The sequence below is a fragment of the Theropithecus gelada genome, chromosome 2, assembly GCF_003255815.1.
Source record: "Theropithecus gelada isolate Dixy chromosome 2, Tgel_1.0, whole genome shotgun sequence".
Lineage (NCBI taxonomy): Eukaryota > Metazoa > Chordata > Mammalia > Primates > Cercopithecidae > Theropithecus > Theropithecus gelada.
Genome location: NC_037669.1, coordinates 186432033 through 186451022, shown reverse-complemented (window position 1 = coordinate 186451022; position 18990 = coordinate 186432033). Strand labels below are relative to the sequence as shown.

Genomic DNA, 18990 nt, shown 5'->3' with positions numbered 1-18990 from the left:
TAAGAGGAGTAGAGTTCTGTGTTCACAGAGAGAGACACTGGCAGGGTTGTGTGTAAGAGGAGTAGAGTTCTGTGTTCACAGAGAGACACTGGCAGGGTCGCGTGTAAGAGGAGTAGAGTTCTGTGTTCACATAGACACTGGCTGGGTCGTGTGTAAGAGGAGTAGAGTTCTGCGCTCACATAGAGAGACATTGGATTTCTATTTATTTATTTTTCAAAATCTGACATGAACTAGATTCTTTGGATGTTAAGGTAATGACTACTACAATAGTCATGGGATGCTGGCAAAACTAGAGTATGAAATTAATGATGACTACCTTCAGAATAAACTTTGAAAAGGATTAAAGCTGATTCCAAAAACAGTAGCAGGAAGCAAATGTCAGCAAGGTCTTGGCCCACACTGCTTTTCGGTAACCATTAGTCATCATCTGACACCTCAAGGGAGAGTGTTGGACAAACACTGCAGAGGTTAAGATCCCTGCCCAGTTATTCAGTCTTACCGTGTCCTAGCATTTAGAACGAAAAACAACAGTAACGTACCAATAATCCATGCACACTAACTTCCACCCGAGGCAGAGGTGACTTGTCTACATTCCATCACTAAGATAATGTGCTCTCCTTCTACCCAGCAGCCATTCAAGTTTTGGCTGTTGCCTTGGTAGGAAGTTAGACAATACACAGATGACTTGTGCGATTCTGTCCAATTAAAAGCACACACTTATTTTTGGCTAGTATTTGATAGTTGGTTTTTTGTTTGCTTGTTTGTTTGTTTTTAACATAAAGGGCATTTCATTTTAAATAGTCTCTACTCAGAAATAGTATGTTTAAAAGTTCTGTTTCTTCACTTTAATGTTTTCCTTACCCAGAAAGATGGTTTCTATTTAGATAAGAAATTTTCTAGAAAGCTGATGGAATCTGCTGTTTCACTGAGCTCCTAAGAGTATCCTCATTTGGCTGTGGCTATTCACCATCAGTGCTTAACATTAAAATGTAAACATCAGATTAAAACTTCACTAGAGTGTTTAGAAAGAGCAGGAATCTATTAATCAGAATTGGGACCATAAGTAATTGAGGTAAAGAGCAGAAGCAGTTTGGCAAAAGAAAGCACTTGAAGAAAGCAGATTCTTCCTTTCCAATATACTCCACGGAGGAAATGGTACTCTTTAGAAATGTCATTTTCCATTTAATCCTTATCAAATTGCATTTTGAAAACTATGCATATTTATAACTATGACTATATTTTACAGTAACATTCCATAAATGCAAAGATAAGTTCATTTTCTACATTAGCATGGCCACCTAACTCGTGAATTAACATGTCTTCAAAGCTAGAAAGTTTAAAATGTTCTGCCTTGAGAGGTAGAAAAGGAATATACTGTATAAAAATTTCCCTTACCATGGGAGTATATATTTTAAATAAGTTGTACCTTTTCTATGTCCCTGAGTTTCCTTGCTAAGGCAACTATTTGTATAGTTAGATTTTTGAAATGGAAACGAAAACACTCAAATAAAAAAGTGAAATATGCCAACTTTAGTTTGACACATTCGAAACCCAACATAATATAGTTACTGTAAATGACAGTGAATGTAGTCCTGAGCTTCCCAGTAGTCAAGGCAAAAGGGGAAACACAATATATTAGGTAGCTCTCAATGGATGTAAAAATTAATTTTATAAATTCGCCAAGAGAAACAAACGATTATTTCTTATAACTGAATTATGAAAACAATTTCAAATATGGATCTTTTTACAAGTTATATTAATGTATTAACATCCTCAGTAATTGTGAAATAAAATGCAAAGTTATTTGCTATATGGCTATTATTTTACTGCAAAAATCTGACTGTTATTTAGAACTGTTTAGGAATTTCCTAAAATAAGATTGAATTCTCATTCAACAGCCCGTTCTTTACATTTAAAGACTGTAATTTACAGGATTTAGTTTAATTCAGTAGGTTAAACAAACTGCTTCCAAATTTTCTTTCAAAATTTAATGTTTTGTAAATTTTAAGAATATTCTTTTAATATATTGTTCATGTTGTAAGAAATGTATTTATTTATTTGGTTCTGTGAAGAAAAATTAACCCAAGTTGGCAAAAATTCGAGTAAATTTGGAGACTTTAGCAAGTAATGAAATGTCTACAAACGTGCCTTGTGACATATATATGCATACGAGTATATACACACACTCATCTTACAGGTTCATCAAAGGATGAATTTTCTTGTTTAGTATGATATACGTGCTGTAATTTGATGACTTCCTTTCTCTCTAGCTGTTGTGCTTATGCTGCTAGCCAGAGCTTAAAACTTATACTGTGGCTTAGAAACAGGATGTCTTCAGTGTCAGCTTACATGCTTGTCACTTGGGAGTTAAAAATCTCTAAAGTTACTATATTGTGAAATCTAGGTAAAAAAGCCAAGGCAAAAACTATAACACTTCATTAAAATGTAATGGATAAATTCCCAAAATTAGGGTAACAAAAGTAGAAAAAGAATTCATTCATTTATTGAAAATGTTGATGTTTGAGAATAATGGAAATTACTTATTTTAGGCTTGATGTTTTACTCTGATTGTACAAAAAACTTCAAAAGAGTAAAAAGTGCTGCCAAATATTCTATTTTAGAAGTTTTAATGTGCTTTAGAATTGTTACCTCCTTTTCTTTGTTGCACATGCCTTACAAGCTGTTCTTAATTTCATATTCAAACTTTTGGAGCTACATATCGTAATTCAGAAAATAGGGAACTTGTACATTTTCCATGCAAAATGTTTGGAAATTTTAGAAGTGTTTCCTTTTGTGTTATGTGTTTGCCTTCTGAATTAAGAAACATTATTATAGCAAGCATGGGCAAAATGGAGACCAAGAGAAAGGAATGGACGCAGGGAACGGAAGGAAAGTAAAACAGACAACTGACTTATGCTATGCTGCATTATTTTGCAAAGTAAAAGCATCATCTCTGACCTGATTACTGCAGTGCTCTTCTGCCCGCGAGGAAGATCTGTTTTCCACAAAGAAGTTTGAATTATCGTTTTCAAATGTGTATCAGAGCTGATTATAGCCCTCCTTAAAATTATTTACTGTTTCCTTGTGCACTTAGAATGACTTTTCTTTTTTTTTTTTTTTTTTTTTTTGAGACGGAGTCTCGCGCTGTGTCACCCAGGCTGGAGTGCAGTGGCGCGATCTCGGCTCACTGCAAGCTCCGCCTCCCAGGTTCAGGCCATTCTCCTGCCTCAGCCTCCGAGTAGCTGGGACTACAGGCGCCCGCCACCACGCCCGGCTAGTTTTTTTCGTATTTTTAGTAGAGACGGGGTTTCACCATGTTAGCCAGGATGGTCTCGATCTCCTGACCTCGTGATCCGCCCGCCTCGGCCTCCCAAAGTGCTGGGATTACAGGCTTGAGCCACCGCGCCCGGCCAGAATGACTTTTCAACTCTACCATAGCCTGCAAAAATGATCTGTCCTTCTCTAACTTCTAACATTTCCCTCCTTCATCTCTGCTCTGCTTTGAAAGCACACCAAGGCTTTTTCCACTTCAGGCACCTTTCACCTTTCACATTTCTTGGGCCTGGAATGCCTTTCCTCCGCTTCAGTTCATGCCTGGCTCCTCAACTTTGAGGTCTCAGCTCAGAAATTCCATTGCAGAGAGATCTTCTTTGATGAATGAATCTAAAGGGGTTCTCCTTCCAGCCCAGTTCCAGCCAGTGCTCACAACTTTGCTCATTGTTTCTTCATAGCACTTAATACAATCTGAAATTACTTTCATTACTTATGTATTGACTTGGGATTTATCCCCTTCTATGAGAATGTCAACATTTCTTATAGAAAGCAGGGCCTTTGTCTGTCTTGACCACGTAGGTATTCTCTTTAGTGTCTGATACGGAGTTGGTGCAAAATAAATATTTGCTCAATAAGTAAATGGGTGAACTAATGAATTGGGGCATGACTGGAGAATTGGACCTATGTGTGTGTTCTTGAATAGACAGGTGGTAAGTTATAAAACTTACAGAAGTTCAGTTTCTCTGGAAAGAGTTGGTATAATGGCAGAGAGGAAGAAGTGATGCTAGGAAAACCAGAGCCAAATCCCAGAGTTCTTGAATGTCGTGGGGTGGAGTGTCTGAAACCTCTTTTCTGGTCAATGGATGGCTACTGGTGATTTTTGCATAGTCAATGTGTGCTTTAGCAATCCCTCCTTTATTACTAGCTATGGAAAACTCTTTCTCTGTCAGAGGAGCCTCATTTACACACAGGTTCAAGAACAGTGTAACTTCTGAATGTCAGCAGGCTGTTGATTTAGTCAATGTTCATTTCTTTTTCCATGCAGCGTGACTACCGCATAGTCATGCTTCTGGACTGGCAAGAGAAACTGCTTGCCTTTGTTCTTCACAGCTTGAGAGGAAATGGCCCGAGCCTTCTTGCAGGCATTTTTACCAGTATTTCTGACATCTCAGTGGCCTCCTCTAAAAGTCAATACCATCTTCATGTCAGATTATTCCCCTTTCGTCCATTGTTCTTTATGTCACAATTTATTTTTCTAATGCTTAGAGTTACCCCCATATCAGAGTTACTCGCTCCTGTGGTTTGTTTTAATTAGGTCTTAAAGGAAGTCCAGTCTGAAGCCTTTAAATGTAGTGTGCTGTTGGTTTGTTTCATTGGAGGAGTGGGTAGGTCCTTCCTTAGCTGAAACCTAGCACTGACAAAGCCTTGTAATGACCTCCATCCAATCATATGACATTATATGTAGCATGCACATGTTTATGTGGACTTTTCTTACCACTTTGGATGTGTGTATTTAATTTATAAAATGGAAGACAGAGATATCAAGCTTCCAGTTAAAACAGTGGTTTATTTTATAGACCCTGGCAGCAAATTCTAGTTTCCTAAACTGATTCACAATAGTTTAAAAGCCAGGGCCAGTTCATGAAGTTTTATGGTTCAGCCTTAAGTCATGGAATCTTTTTTATAGATTGTAGTATCTTCAATTCTGGATTATAAAGGAGGAAAGCACCAAATAAGCAAAACGTCAAATTTGAGAAAAGGACCCAGTTTGTTGACATTGACTGTTTTCAAGAGCTACTGAATCACATTCATTGTGATAACCACATTGGAAGCTGTCAATATGAGTGATGATTTCAGAGAGGTTTTTATTAAATGTACAAACTTTTAGTATCTCATAGCAGAGGTCCCCAACCCCTGCGCCCTGGATCAGTACCAGTCCTATTAGGAACGGGGCTGCACAGCAGAACATGAACCTTGCCACCCGAGCTCTGCTTCCTGTCAGAACAGCGGAGGTCTTAGGTTCTCACAGGGGCGCCAACCCTATTGTGAAGTGTGCATGTGAGGGATCTAGGTTGTGTGCTCCTTGTGAGAATCTTGCGTGATGATCTTAGGTGGAACAGTTTAATCTTGAAACTATCCCCGTACCCCATCCATGGAAAAATTGTCTTCCATGAAACTGGACCCTGGTGCCAAAAAGGTTGGGGACCACTGCCTCATAATTTATGAAGCATACTCACATGTAATATACCTTTTAGCTTATGTATACAAGATTTACTTCTTACCAGTTTTTTCTCTTTTCTAAGACAGATCATAGATATACTCTACATGTAAAGTAGGTAGAAAATAAAAAGATTAATATACCATATGATCCATATCCACAGAAAGCTCTAATGGGAGAAGCAAATAGACTGATAAATATATACAGTACAGAATGGTAAGCACCAATAGAGGAACAGGGTTGAGATTGCATGTGGTGCCTAACTATGGCTACAGGGATGGGAAAGGGTCTCTTAGAGAAGGTAGGATTTAAGCTTGGCCTTATAGGACATGACGTATTTCAGTAAGAAAAGACAGAGGGACAAAGGTTCTCTAAGTCAGTGGAATATCCTGAGCCAAAGCATAAAAGTAGGAAAATTAAGAACATAAATATTTATTTGTGTTCCATTAACTTTAACGTCTAGTGCTGTAGAATCTAACCTGTTTTACTCATAACTTGTAGATTGGCTGTTACCCAGAGAAAGTTTTCACCAAAAGTACCTACTCTATCCTCTTAAATGATGTGTTCATGGGAGCTATAAACTCTACTCTTTGTTAATAGGAACATATTCACATCCTTGAAACAGATCATTTATATATTGTATGCTATTATTTATTTTTTTCTAGTGCTCTAGTGACTGCTGAACACATTCATACATATTTCACAATTGAATCCTTCCAAAATTCTCCATAGTAAGTGACGGTATGTAGTTCTTTTGAGCATTTTTTCTTTAGGGAAAATTAAAGCACCAATGTTTAAACAACTTTTTCCAGGTTCACTTGGCCAATAAATGCAAACCCACACACAATTTTGAATCCATTCTTTATACCTATATAGTTATTACTATGTAGATGCATACAATTCATATTTATCTGTATTGATATGTAAGAGATTGAGAAAATTAAAGTTGAGAAAGATGAAGTCCGAAATTAGTGATTTTGACAGTCAAATTAATTCTGGGTGCACAGAATTGAGGACAAAAGTAAAAGTGGCGGGAAGAGCTCATTTCAGGCAAGATTTAATGGAAGCAAAGTCAGTAGCTAAGAATATGCAAATCACATTTAAAAAGGGAAGGCTTTACTATTATGGGATGAAGGTAAGGATGTCAGGTCTTAAAACAGGGCAGTTTATGTTTTTGTGTTAAGAGTCTTTATATTTCACAAGACTGCAGGGACTGGGCACTTGTGAGTCTACTACTTCTATTTTTTAATAATTGAGGGCAAAATTGTCAAAAGCAGATGCAGCTGAATCTTACATGCCATTCTGTAATTTTATATTGCTCAATAACAATTAGTTTTCATTTCTTCACACTTTAAAATGGATTGAACATAGTTTAGATTCCACCATGAAAAAGATAACTAATGTGAATTTTTATTTTTCTGATGTGAGGTAAATGTATCTGTCTATTGAAATTCTCCATGACTAAAGCATATGTAAACATGTGAAGTGGGTGGATCACGAGGTCAGGAGATCGAGACCATCCAGGCCAACACGGTGAAACCTCGTCTCTACTAAAAATACAAAAATTAGCTGGGCATGGTGGCGGGCGCCTGTAGTCCCAGCTACTCGGGAGGCTGAGGCAGGAGAATCGCTTGAACCCTGGAGGCAGAGATTGCAGTGAGCCGAGATCGCGCCATTGCACTCCAGCCTGGCAACAGAGAGAGACTCTGTCTTAAAAATAATTTTAAAAAATGTGTTAAAATGGGTAAATTAATTCCATTAAAAAAAATGGATCATTGCTTGTTACATGGAGATCACTGTATTAAGTGGTTTAGGAGACAGTTGGCAGTGTCTGTGTAGTGGTTGTTCAAAATTATTTTTTATTAATGAGAATCAAATATTAATGAGAATCAAAGTTGTAAGTTTGGAATAAAATATCTCAAAGCTGTGTGGTACAGCATTATATGCTGTTCTTAGCATCTTTATGCATTGGAATAATTTATCCTTTTGATTTTTTGGAAAGTTTTGTCTTATTTTAATTGACACGTAAGTATACATAATTATGTGTACAGGTGTTGTTTCCATATGTGTATTCATTATATGATGATTAAATCTGGGTAATCAACAAATCTGTTGCCTAAAACATTTACCATTTATTTTGGTGACATCATTAAAAATGCTTTCTTCTGGCTATTCTGAAATATATCATACAAAATTGTTAACTCTTGTTATCCTACTGTGCAACAGAACACCAGAAATTTTTCTTCTTGTTTCACTGTAACTTTGTACTCTTTGACCAACCTCTTCCTGTCTCTCCCTTTCCTATGTTTCTCTCTGGCAGTCACCATTCTACTCTCTACTTCTATGAGATCAACTGTTTCTGATTCCATGTAAGAGTGAGATCATGTGGTATTTGTCCTTCTGTGTCTGGCTTATTTCACTTAACATAATATCCTCCAGGTTGATCCATGTTGTTGCAAATGATGGGGTTTCATTATTTGTTATGGCTGAATAATATTTCATTGTGTATATGTACCACATTTTCTTTATCCATTCATCTGCTGATGGGCACTTAGGTTGATTTCATGTCCTGGCTATTGTGAATAGTGCTATAGTAAACATGGGAGTACAGATATAGCTTCGACATACTGACTTCATTTCCTTTGGAAATATATACCCAGCAGTGAGATTGCTGGATCATATGGTAGTTCTATTTTTAATTTTTTGAGGAAACTCCATACTGTTTTCCATAATGGTCTTACTAATTTACATTTCTACCAACAATGTATAAGGGTGCCCGTTTCTCCACTTCCTTGTCAACGCTTGTTATCTTTTATCTTTTTGTTAATAACTATTCTAAGTGGAATGAAGTTGTATTTCCTTGTGGGTTTGACTTGCATTTCCCTGGTGATTAGTGACGTGGAGCATTTTTTCACACCCCTGTCGGCCAATTGTATATCTTCTTCTGAGACATGTAATTTCAGATCTTTTACCCATTTTGTAACCTTTTTTTTCCTGCTATTGAGTTTTTTGAGCTTTTTATATATCTTATATATCCTAGGTATTAACCCCTTTTGGATATGAATGTATAGTTTACAAGTATTTTCTTGCATTTTGTAGGTTGTATCTTCACCTGTTGATTGCTTTCTTTGCTGTGCAGAAGTTTTTTACTTTGATGTAATCTCATTTGTCTATTTTACTTTTATTGCCTGTCTGATTAAAAAAAAAAAAAATCTTAGGCTCCTAGTTTCGTTCTTAAACTGTGAGATTTTGGATTGATCTTTGTATTTCTCTGAGTGTGATTTAGAAATATTTGCCTTCATTTGGTCTTTTTTGTTTTCTCTTTAGCTTAACCAGCTCGAAAAAGCAATGGAAGCAGCTCACACATTTTTCGTGGCAAACCCTGAGCACATGGAAATGCAGCAGAACATTGAGAATTACAGAGCAACAGCTGGTGTTGAAGCATTGCAACTGGTAGACAGAGAAGCCAAACCGCACTTGGTAAGCTCTGTGGACCCCTGCCCTCACCACAGGGAGCTAAGTGCTCCTAAGTTTCATTTGAGTCGAAGCAAATTTCTATGAATGGATATCTCATAAAATTTATTCTCAAATTTTAGTAACATTTTTAGACTTTCAGAGTTCTCAGAATATAATGATCAGGCCTGAAAAAATTGAGATGATTTTTTAAAATTTTTAAGTTGAAATAAAAAAACTAAAAAATTAAAAATTTTAAAATTAAGAGAAAATAAAAATTAACTTAGAAATTTGATAAAATGTGATAAAAACTAGAACATCATATAATTATCTATAATCCTCTCTGAACCTTTCCAATACTTTTATTTTATACCTAGGAGGTGAGGCCAGTATAAACTGTTCAGGATTATACTGTGATTTTCCAGCTCCCAGTCCAGTGGTTTGCCCATTGTACCTATACATTTCAAACTGAGGTTTTAAAAAGTGGTGTAATTCTTTGTATACACTAAACATTACTTGAAATCACATGTTGAAAGCCTTTTTTTTTTTTTTTTAATTTTTGTTTTTGTTTTTGTTTTTGTTTTTGAGACGGAGTCTTGGTCTGTCACCCAGGCTGGGGTGCAGTGGCACAATCTCAGCTCACTGCAACCTCCACCTCCTGGGTTCACACCATTCTCCTGCCTCAGTCTCCCGAATAGCTGGGACTATAGGTGCTTGCCACGACGCCCGGCTAATTTTTTGTATTCTTTAGTAGAGACGGGGTTTCACTGTGTTAGCCAGGATGGTCTCGATCTCCTGACCTCGTGATCTGCGCGCCTCGGCCTCCCAAAGTGCTGGGATTACAGGCGTGAGCCACTGCGCCTGGCCTTTTTAAAAAAATGTTGACATCACCATTCTCAACATGTAGCCTCCAAAATTACTGCAGAAAAGGATAAGGGAAGACTTTAGAAAATATTTTTTTTAAAAAAAACACTGGCAAGGCCTAAAAGTGGATGTCACTTCCACCGACATCTGTTGTCCTGCACTTGTTACATGGCCCTACCTATAGGCAAATGATTTTAAAAATACAGTCTTGCATGTGCTAAGGGAAAAAACTGAAACTGACTGATCACATAGCAGCCTATTTGCTCAGTAAGACCCCTCTCACTTGTAAGTGTTTGAAGCCAGGAATGCTGTTCTTTATCTCCCAGTGCAACTCTTCTTCATCCCTCCTCAGCACAAGCAGTCAGTACCCCACCTACCGAAATGATCCTCAGTCAGCATAAACTATTCTCTTTGAAACTAAGAGGTTGTTTGTTTGTTTTGTTTTTTGTTTTGTTTTGTTTTGTCTGTTTCATTGCAGGAGAGTTACAGTGCAGGAGTTAAACATTATGAGGCTGATGACTTTGAGTTGGCTATCAGGCACTTCGAACAAGCCCTAAGAGAATATTTCGTTGAAGATATAGAATGCCGAACCCTATGTGAGGGGCCTCAGAGATTTGAAGAATATGAGTATTTAGGGTATAAGACTGGTCTGTATGAAGCTATTGCAGGTAAAGCTTAGTTTTTCATTTTGTTTGTTTCTTGATTATAAAAATACTACTTGCGATTTATAAAAAACTATTCCAGCAAAATAGAAGAATATATTGTAAAAATAAAAGACTCTCATGTGTCTATCCCAGCCTATCTCCTGTAGAGAAATTTATGTAGTTAAAATTTTGGTGATTGTCTTCCCAAGCTTTTTCAGGTCCTTATGTAAAATATTTGTGTATTTATTTATAGTTATTATTTCATTTCTTATAAAATAGGACAATACTATATATATTGTTTTTCAACTTTTGTTGTTTTATTTTATGCTTAACAATATATTGTGGACTTCTTCTCATGTAAGTACATAGAGTCGTTTTATTGTATTTAATGGCTGGGTAATGCTCTGTTATATAAACACATCGGAATTTAATTGACTAGTCCTTTACTGATGAGTATTTAAGAGGTTGAAATTGTTCATTATTATAAACAATGTAGTAGCGAACACTTTGGTATAGTCTTCAACTACTTAAAATGTTTTGTTATTTAATAAGAATTTAATATATTACAAAGCAGCATTTAAAATAGTAGGTAATGCACATTATAGAATAATTTGGGAGACTGGCTAGTTAACCACTTATGAGGGGAAAGTGGGTTCTCTCCTGTATACCTTACACAAAAATAAGTTATATTTGTAATAACAATATAAGTGTAAAATATAGAACTGTTCGAAGAAAATGAGGGAAAATATTTGTATAATATTAGGAGAAGAAACGCTCTTCTTTTCTTTTTTTGAGACGGAGTTTCGCTCTTGTTGTCCAGGCTGGAGTACAAAGGTGCGATCTCGGCTCACCGCAACCTCCGCCTGCTGGATTCAAGCAATTCTTCTGCCTCAGCCTCCGGAGTAGCTGGGATTACAGGCATGCACCACTACACCTGACTAATTTTGTATTTTTTGTAGAGACGGAGTTTCTCCATGTTGGCCAGGCTGGTCTTGAACTCCTGACCTCAGGTGATCTGCCCACCTCGGCCTCCCAAAGTACTGGGATTATAGGCGTGAGCCAGCATGCCCAGCAGAAAAGCTCTTCTAAACATGACAAAAGACAAGAAAAATAAAAAACAAGTTAAAAACTTTACGTAAGATTTATAAGTACAGATTTATACAATAAACCAAGCTGATCTACAAACACAAATAGAAAGTATTGCAAAATATTTTGTAGGCAAAGTGTTAATATCTTTCATATTCAAAGAGAGCCTGTAAATTATTATTGTTCATAGTAATTTACTTCTTAATTATCAGTAGTAATAATAACCAATGCGGGCCGGGTGAGGTGGCTCACACCTGTAATCCCAGCACTCTGGGAGGCTGAGGCGGGCGGATCATGAGGTCAGGAGATCGAGACCATCCTGGCTAACACAGTGAAACCCTGTTTCTACTAAAAATATACATTAAAAAAAAAAATTAGCCAGGTGTGGTGGTGGGCTCCTGTAGTCCCAGCTACTCGGGAGACTGAGGCAGGAGAATGGCGTGAACCTGGGAGGCAGAGCTTGCAGTGAGTTGAGATCGCGCCACTGCACTCCAGCCTGGGCGACAGAGCGAGACTCCATCTCAAAGAAAGAAAAAACAAACAATAATAATAATAATAATAATAACAAACACGTATGTAGCAATTGTGACGTACAAAGCACTTAACATATTTTTATCTATTTAATGCTTTAAGCAACTCTTATAGATACTATTATTACTTACTCTCCTCTCCCTTTTGTAAATGAGGAATTTTTATCTGAAAAAGATTAAGTGATGTGATTAGAGTGAAGCTGGAACTCATATTTGGACTTTTCTGAATCTAGAATCTATACTTTTAAGGTCTACATAATTGAAAAGTAGGCAAAGGATAATTTATTAATAAATTTTTCACAATTATTTTTGAAGACACATTTTTTTCTGAGTTTTCCATATATGAAAAGCAATGTTCAACTTCATTTATGTACTAAAATGCCAGTGAATACAATCAGTTTACTCTCCCCAACTTCCAATGCTTCCAATCTTCCTAAAAAGCACTACTCGTCTGGAAGCAGTGGCTCACGCCTGTAATCCTAGCACTTTGGGATTCCGAGGCAGGTGGATCACCTGAGGTCAGGAGTTTGAGACCAGCCTGGCCAACATGGTGAAACCCCATCTCTACTAAAATCCAATTCTTTAATAAGAACTTTCATGATTGGGCACGTGTGTATGTTTTCATTCATTCTCTCTCCCTCTCACACTCCCTCTTGCTTTTTGATTCCTTAAATATGCCATGCTTATTTCCACTTACAGATCTTCAAAGTGTTGTTTTCCTCTATCTCTTGGCTAAAGGCTTGTCCTGTTTAGTGCTCAATCTTCAGTGCCTAAGAAGAGTGACTGTAGTAGGTACTTAGTAAATACTGGTTAAATGAATGGGTTGATTAATGAATGAAGGAAGGAAGGAGATGACATAGCCATCAATCGCATAGCAGGGATTAAAATGGTTAAATACTCCATGTTTATGAGAATGTAGGTTTAGAATTATTGTTAAGAATTACTGTTAAGGTTTCTTATAGAGACAATTAGGTTATAGCTATCAAAAATTAGACTAGGAAGTAGACTGAAAATTAATATGTCAAATGACCAATTTGTGTCACACCCAGTTACTCAAAATCAACTCAGTTCACCTAAATTCAATACAACGATCTCAATTATTGAGGATATTTTCCCAAAAGTTTTGTTTTCTTTTGGATCTCTGCAAGATCCAGTTGCCTAAATTTTTGGAATGTCAGTTTTATGTGTGGTTCACCTTTTAATTGCTATTTCTCTACACTTGATCTTGTATTTGGAAACGGCAGATTCTTCCTTTATTATAGTTAACTATGTTGTGGTTGTGGTGGGATATGCATCCTGCTTTTACTCCCACATTGGCCTCTACAGCTGCTTCTACCAATGGCCACTGAACAGTTTTGGCCAGTGTCCTAGATCTGGTTTAGGAAGATTGACCGACGATTTCCCACAGATGAGCATTTAGTGATTTGCTCAAGGTCACCACAGCATGTTGGTAACTGGAAAAGAATAGAGATCTCATAACTCAGGTTCTTTAATTTTTAAGACTCAAACTTATTAAAAACATATTAATTGCACAGTGTCATTTAAGATATAAAGAAGGCAAGGGATATACCTAATAAAAGTAATATGACAGTTCTCACTATATAAATTCTTGTCTGGTTCAAAATTGTCCTAAATTAGGAATAAAACTGGCTTTTTAAATAGCAAATGTATTAGAAAATCAGAATATTTGAATTTTAGAGTTTGACATTAACAGTTGGGGAAAAATACAAATGGCTCCTGAATGCGGTTATTTATTACCAGCCCTGCTGTGAAACCCTAAAGGATATGTTTCTGTCACTCCTGTTTTGCTGCTATTTATATCTGCTTTGAAAAAATATTCCCATTCAGATTTTGAGTTCTTGGTGGGTATCTTTCACCTTTACCTTTTGCTTGTCATTGGAATTAAAAGGAATATGTATTAGAAAGTAAATAGAAATGCAAATGGTAAGTTGAGTAGGAGAAAACAGTTGAAGGTTGTTTGTTTTTGTTTTCTTAAGAAATAAAACAGCTGGTTATTTATTTCTAACATGCTAATCAAATAAATAGAACTCATTCTTCCTTCACATCCCCTGGACTGGGGTTAATAACCAGTGGGCTTTAGGGATTCTATGAGCTGTGCTATAAATCATTCAGTTAGCCAAGTTATGCAAAACTGGCACATTGCCCCATACCAGAAAGTGCACATTTCCTTCCTGTTGTGTTTTGGGGTCCCTCTGCAAAATCATCAAGATCCAAGCCAAACTCAGACTAAACAGGGAACCTTTTGAAAAAAAGGCAGTTGTGGTAAATTAAATTGCACAGCTATGAGATCAAATGATTTTATCATCATCCTCAAAAGAACACACTCAGCACAGGCATGAAGGAACTATTCTTTCTGGAAAATACATCCATCTTCATTGTAAAAATCAGTCAAGATGAAACGTAGGAGGCATTTTCTTCTCTGGGACATTCACCACTTGTGTTTCCTCATCTCAGGCTTTGATAAGATAGAGTCCAGGGCCAAAGAGGGCATGCAAACCCCAACACTTCAGGACCCTCCAGCAAGAAGAATGGGAGCGATGGAAAGGGGAGTGAAGAGAAATAGGAAACAAAATGCTCATTTAAATTCCTTTCATCCTTCTCCCTAGTTTACCAGTCTCTGGTAAAGAATATACAATATCCCTAATATTCGAATATACAATGTCTAGGCGATAGACTAATTTATAACTGTGTAGAATAGGTTTCTGACCAATAGGCCTAAAAAAACAAAGAGTTTTTATTTCTCCTTTAGGACAAATGGGCTTGAAAATGTGAACAAAGAAAAAGAGCATTTTTGCTTCACTTCTCAGCCTGAATTTCCCACATCCATGGTTGTTTCTTTTTCCGAACTGTTCCTTAACATTTACTAGCATCTGAACTTCCATTTCCACTTCCAGGGCCCTTCGAACCATCTAAGATATCCAAAGAGGGGCCCCAAAGTTGTTAAATATGAAAACTGACATTCAGCTGGGTGTAGGTGGGGGAAAGTGGACTGTGGGGTATAAAGAGTGTGCATGGGAAGGGAAGAGTGAGATACAGAGAACAGACTGTGAGCTAGAGGATTTGGAATCTGCTGTCATTCTAGTGATCACTGATCCGGAGACCTTGGCAAGTCAACTACTTTCTTTGTAAAAAGGTTTTGCAGTCCGGAAGTGAGGATTAGAGTAATTTTGCTCTCCGAGTGTGGTGAGGTGAGGAATGCCCTGTGTCACTGTGACTGTGACGTTGACGTTTGGGGACTCAGCAGCCTGGAGGAACACATGTATTGGCTCTTGTCTTCCAGATCACTACATGCAAGTGCTTGTTTGTCAGCATGAATGTGTGAGGGAACTTGCCACCCGCCCTGGCCGCCTCTCACCCATTGAGAATTTTCTTCCTCTGCACTATGATTACCTACAGTTTGCCTACTATCGAGGTAAAGCGTGGATCATCTGTGAAGACTTCTTGGGGGGTTGTGGTTCGTCACTACAGACATCACATTTTTGTAATTTAGCGTCCAGACTTCTTCAGTTTATTATCAAAGCAATAGGAATGTATGCATTTCTTCTCTTCCGAGCTGCAGGACAAGAAGAGCAGAAGGGGAAATCACCAATGGGCAAAGTACAAAATGTAATGCTGTGATAATTTACTGAAAATTATTCTAGATTGACATTTTGCATGATTTTTTAGACTTAATATTTCTTAACTCAATTTAAAAAGAACTTTGCAAAATCCTCTTCCTTCCCCAAAACAAAACATTATTTATTATCCTGGTGTTGATGGCACACAATGAATCATGTGCTGAAGTCATAAACAGTGAATCAAAGTTGAGAGAGTTGCTTAATTTTTATCATTCTTTTTAAAAATCAGGGTTGTCTCAGTATATATATGTGTGTGTGTGCGCGCGCGCGTGTATGTGTGTATAAATACATATAAATACATGTATGTGTATGTATTTATACACACATACACGCGCGCACACACACATATATATATACACACATACATATATTGTAAATTTCCATTAGAAGAAATCCAATGTTGTGACCTTTTTCAAAACAAAGCGTACATTTACAATTTCCCTTGTAATAGCTAAATATTTCTGTAATGAAAAGTTTATATTGGAAACATCCTTGTTAGTTCCTTTTAGTAGTTTGCTACTGTTGGATTTGCTCTAATTGTATAGTGAGGGATTTGAGGGGCTTCCTCCAGAACATCTGGGACTCTATGAAGGACTTTGCATTAAAGTACCAGTTTATCACAAACTGCAGCCATGAAAAATAACATTTTAAAAGCACTTATATTACTCATACGTTATGTACAAAATGGTACATTACTGTTGCAAAGGTCATCTTCTGGATGTTTACTTAACCCAAATTCAGTACAAAAATCAGAATTAACTCATACAATTCTGTTTATCTGTGTTAAAGAATAAAAGTTGTCAACAAACATCTTCAGATAAAAACTTGGTAATTTGTGCAAAACAACTAGCACCAAAGCAGACCAAAGGTAATAACTTTTGAATACCTGAAATAATGTCTTTTCTTTTATCTGTGACTGTTCCTGCTTTTTCTGCTGAGCATCAATTTATCTTCTCTCTTATCCATGTTTAATGCTAACTTCTGTAGACATGTTGATGGCCTCCCTTTAAAATCCTTTGGACAGACCTAAGTAAGCTGACTCTAATGCTGCAACTCCTTTGTCTTTCAGTTGGTGAGTATGTGAAAGCCCTGGAATGTGCCAAAGCCTATCTTCTGTGCCACCCAGATGACGAGGATGTCCTAGACAATGTGGATTACTATGAGAGTCTGCTGGATGATAGCATTGACCCAGCATCCATTGAGGCCAGAGAGGTGAGACCAATGTTTTGAAAAGAAATTCTTGATTCTGCATGTGTTCTGGGAAGAGGTGACAAAAATATAACCCTGGTCTTAAAGATATCTAACAATTTAGCAAAGGTTCTAGAACTCAGTTCTTTCAAATTTTATTTACGCCGGAGGCACATTTTTATTCACACATGCTAGCGTGTGAAAGTATGTTGAGATGGGGTCATGTCTTGCAACTCTGAATGTTTGTTAGCTCACTTGTGACTGTCTAATGAAAATATTACCACCTGAATATTTATCATATCTGTTACCTGTTATTTAAATAAAAAATGTCTTTCTTTACTTATTTTTCTCTAGGATTTAACAATGTTTGTGAAACGTCATAAGCTAGAATCTGAGCTGATCAAATCAGCTGCAGAAGGTCTGGGGTTTTCATACACTGAACCGGTAAGAGGAAAGAAGAAATGTTTATTAAAATAATGACTCAGTGGAATTATTTTTATGTTTTTATTACCTGCCTCCATTTTTGCCATTTACCTCAAAAAGCTAAGATTTTAATGCCCTCCTTGAGGTAAAAATAGGGGTGGGAGATATTTACTCAATATATCTGATGAACTTTAAAAGACTAATGGATTTCCACATCTGTCATTCCATGTTAATGAGGTCCAAAGTCAAAAGCAAATCTATTGGGTAAAAGTGTTTTGTGTATAACTCATTTGCCTCGGGAGTGTTTCATTTTCCTAAATTCCAGATGTGGTGTTTTAGTTTTTCTTTTAATGCTTGTATATTACCTAAACATTAAAGAGAATTCAAAATACCGTCAGTCACAATCCTACCACCCATCACGCTGACTTCACCCCATTTTTTCATGTTGTCTTCTAATCATTGTCTATATGAAGACTTATCTTTTGCAGAAACATATGCTATGGTATAAAGAGATCTGTATTCTGATTTTTATTTAAGAAGATATCATAAGAAATTTCTACATTTGTATAACTTTAAAAGGTATTTTTAGATACATTTTAGTATCTAAAAAGTAGGTAGAATTTAGAATTTTAGATAGGTAGAATTGATGTACAATAAATAAATGAACTCTTCTGCTGAACATTTGAATTATTTCTGATTTTTGAATTATACGAAATGCATTAAGCATTTTTCTCTATTGAACTATGTCCTTAAAATAAATTCCTAAGAGTGGAATTATTCTGTCATCAAAGGATATAAGGTTTTAAATTTCTTGAAACTAAATTGCTTTTCTAAGAGAATTCTCTTAGAAATTATTTATTATTAATTTACAATTATATATATACTCATATATGATTACTAAGAGAATAAATAATTCTCTTGGAATTACTTATTTGCACGCTATTTTAATACTAACACTATCTCATGTGGGAAGATTTAGTGACTCCTCTAAAGTCTCATACCTCACAACAGATTGAACAGGCGTTTGAATCCTAGTAATGCACAAAAGTACCATTTTACCACAAATTTATCAGCAGTAAGAAATAACATTTTAAAATCACTTTTATTATTTATAAATTATATATGAAATAATACATCATTTTAACTTATAATTTTTTGATGACCAGCAAGAATAAACCTTTTCACGTATTAACTATTTTTCCTCTTCTTTTAATTATTTGGCCATGGGTTTTGTTCATTTATCCATTGATTACTATGTAAGTTCTTCAAATGATATACAAGTTAATACATTTATAAAATTATTTATAATATGTCCATTTACAACCTTTTTTCATTTCTTATGTCATGTTTTTATAGGCACACTTTTTAAAATGGGTTAATTTTAATGTACTATTTCCAATACAACACCTTCTAATATATTAATATTTATATCTGGTCTTACTTATTATTCTTTAAAAATTGTGTTATCCAAGAGACCTTAGAATATGTTATTTACTAATTTCATGATATATGCAGATGATTATTCAAGCTGGATTTTGTTTGTTTTATTCAGAAAACATAAAGAAGTTGAACTGAATACTCTTTGAAATGTTTTTCTGCCACCAAATTCCAAGTCACTTTCTTGGACAAAAGGATGGATATCCAGGCTAATTCCATACTATTTAAAACATTGA

At 36.1% G+C, this 18990-nt stretch overlaps 1 protein-coding gene across 2 annotated transcripts in view; it reads left to right on the top strand.

The window, feature by feature from the left end:
* Positions 1 to 18990, top strand: part of P3H2 (prolyl 3-hydroxylase 2) — a 169751-nt gene that overhangs the window by 121788 nt on the left and 28973 nt on the right. For both annotated transcript variants that reach the window (XM_025377565.1, XM_025377564.1), the window contains exons 2-6: positions 8819 to 8971; positions 10287 to 10476; positions 15370 to 15501; positions 16776 to 16918; positions 17249 to 17338. In XM_025377565.1, the coding sequence (XP_025233350.1) occupies positions 8840 to 8971; positions 10287 to 10476; positions 15370 to 15501; positions 16776 to 16918; positions 17249 to 17338 (687 nt within the window). In that variant the 5' untranslated portion in view covers positions 8819 to 8839. The remainder of the gene's footprint in view (positions 1 to 8818; positions 8972 to 10286; positions 10477 to 15369; positions 15502 to 16775; positions 16919 to 17248; positions 17339 to 18990) is intronic.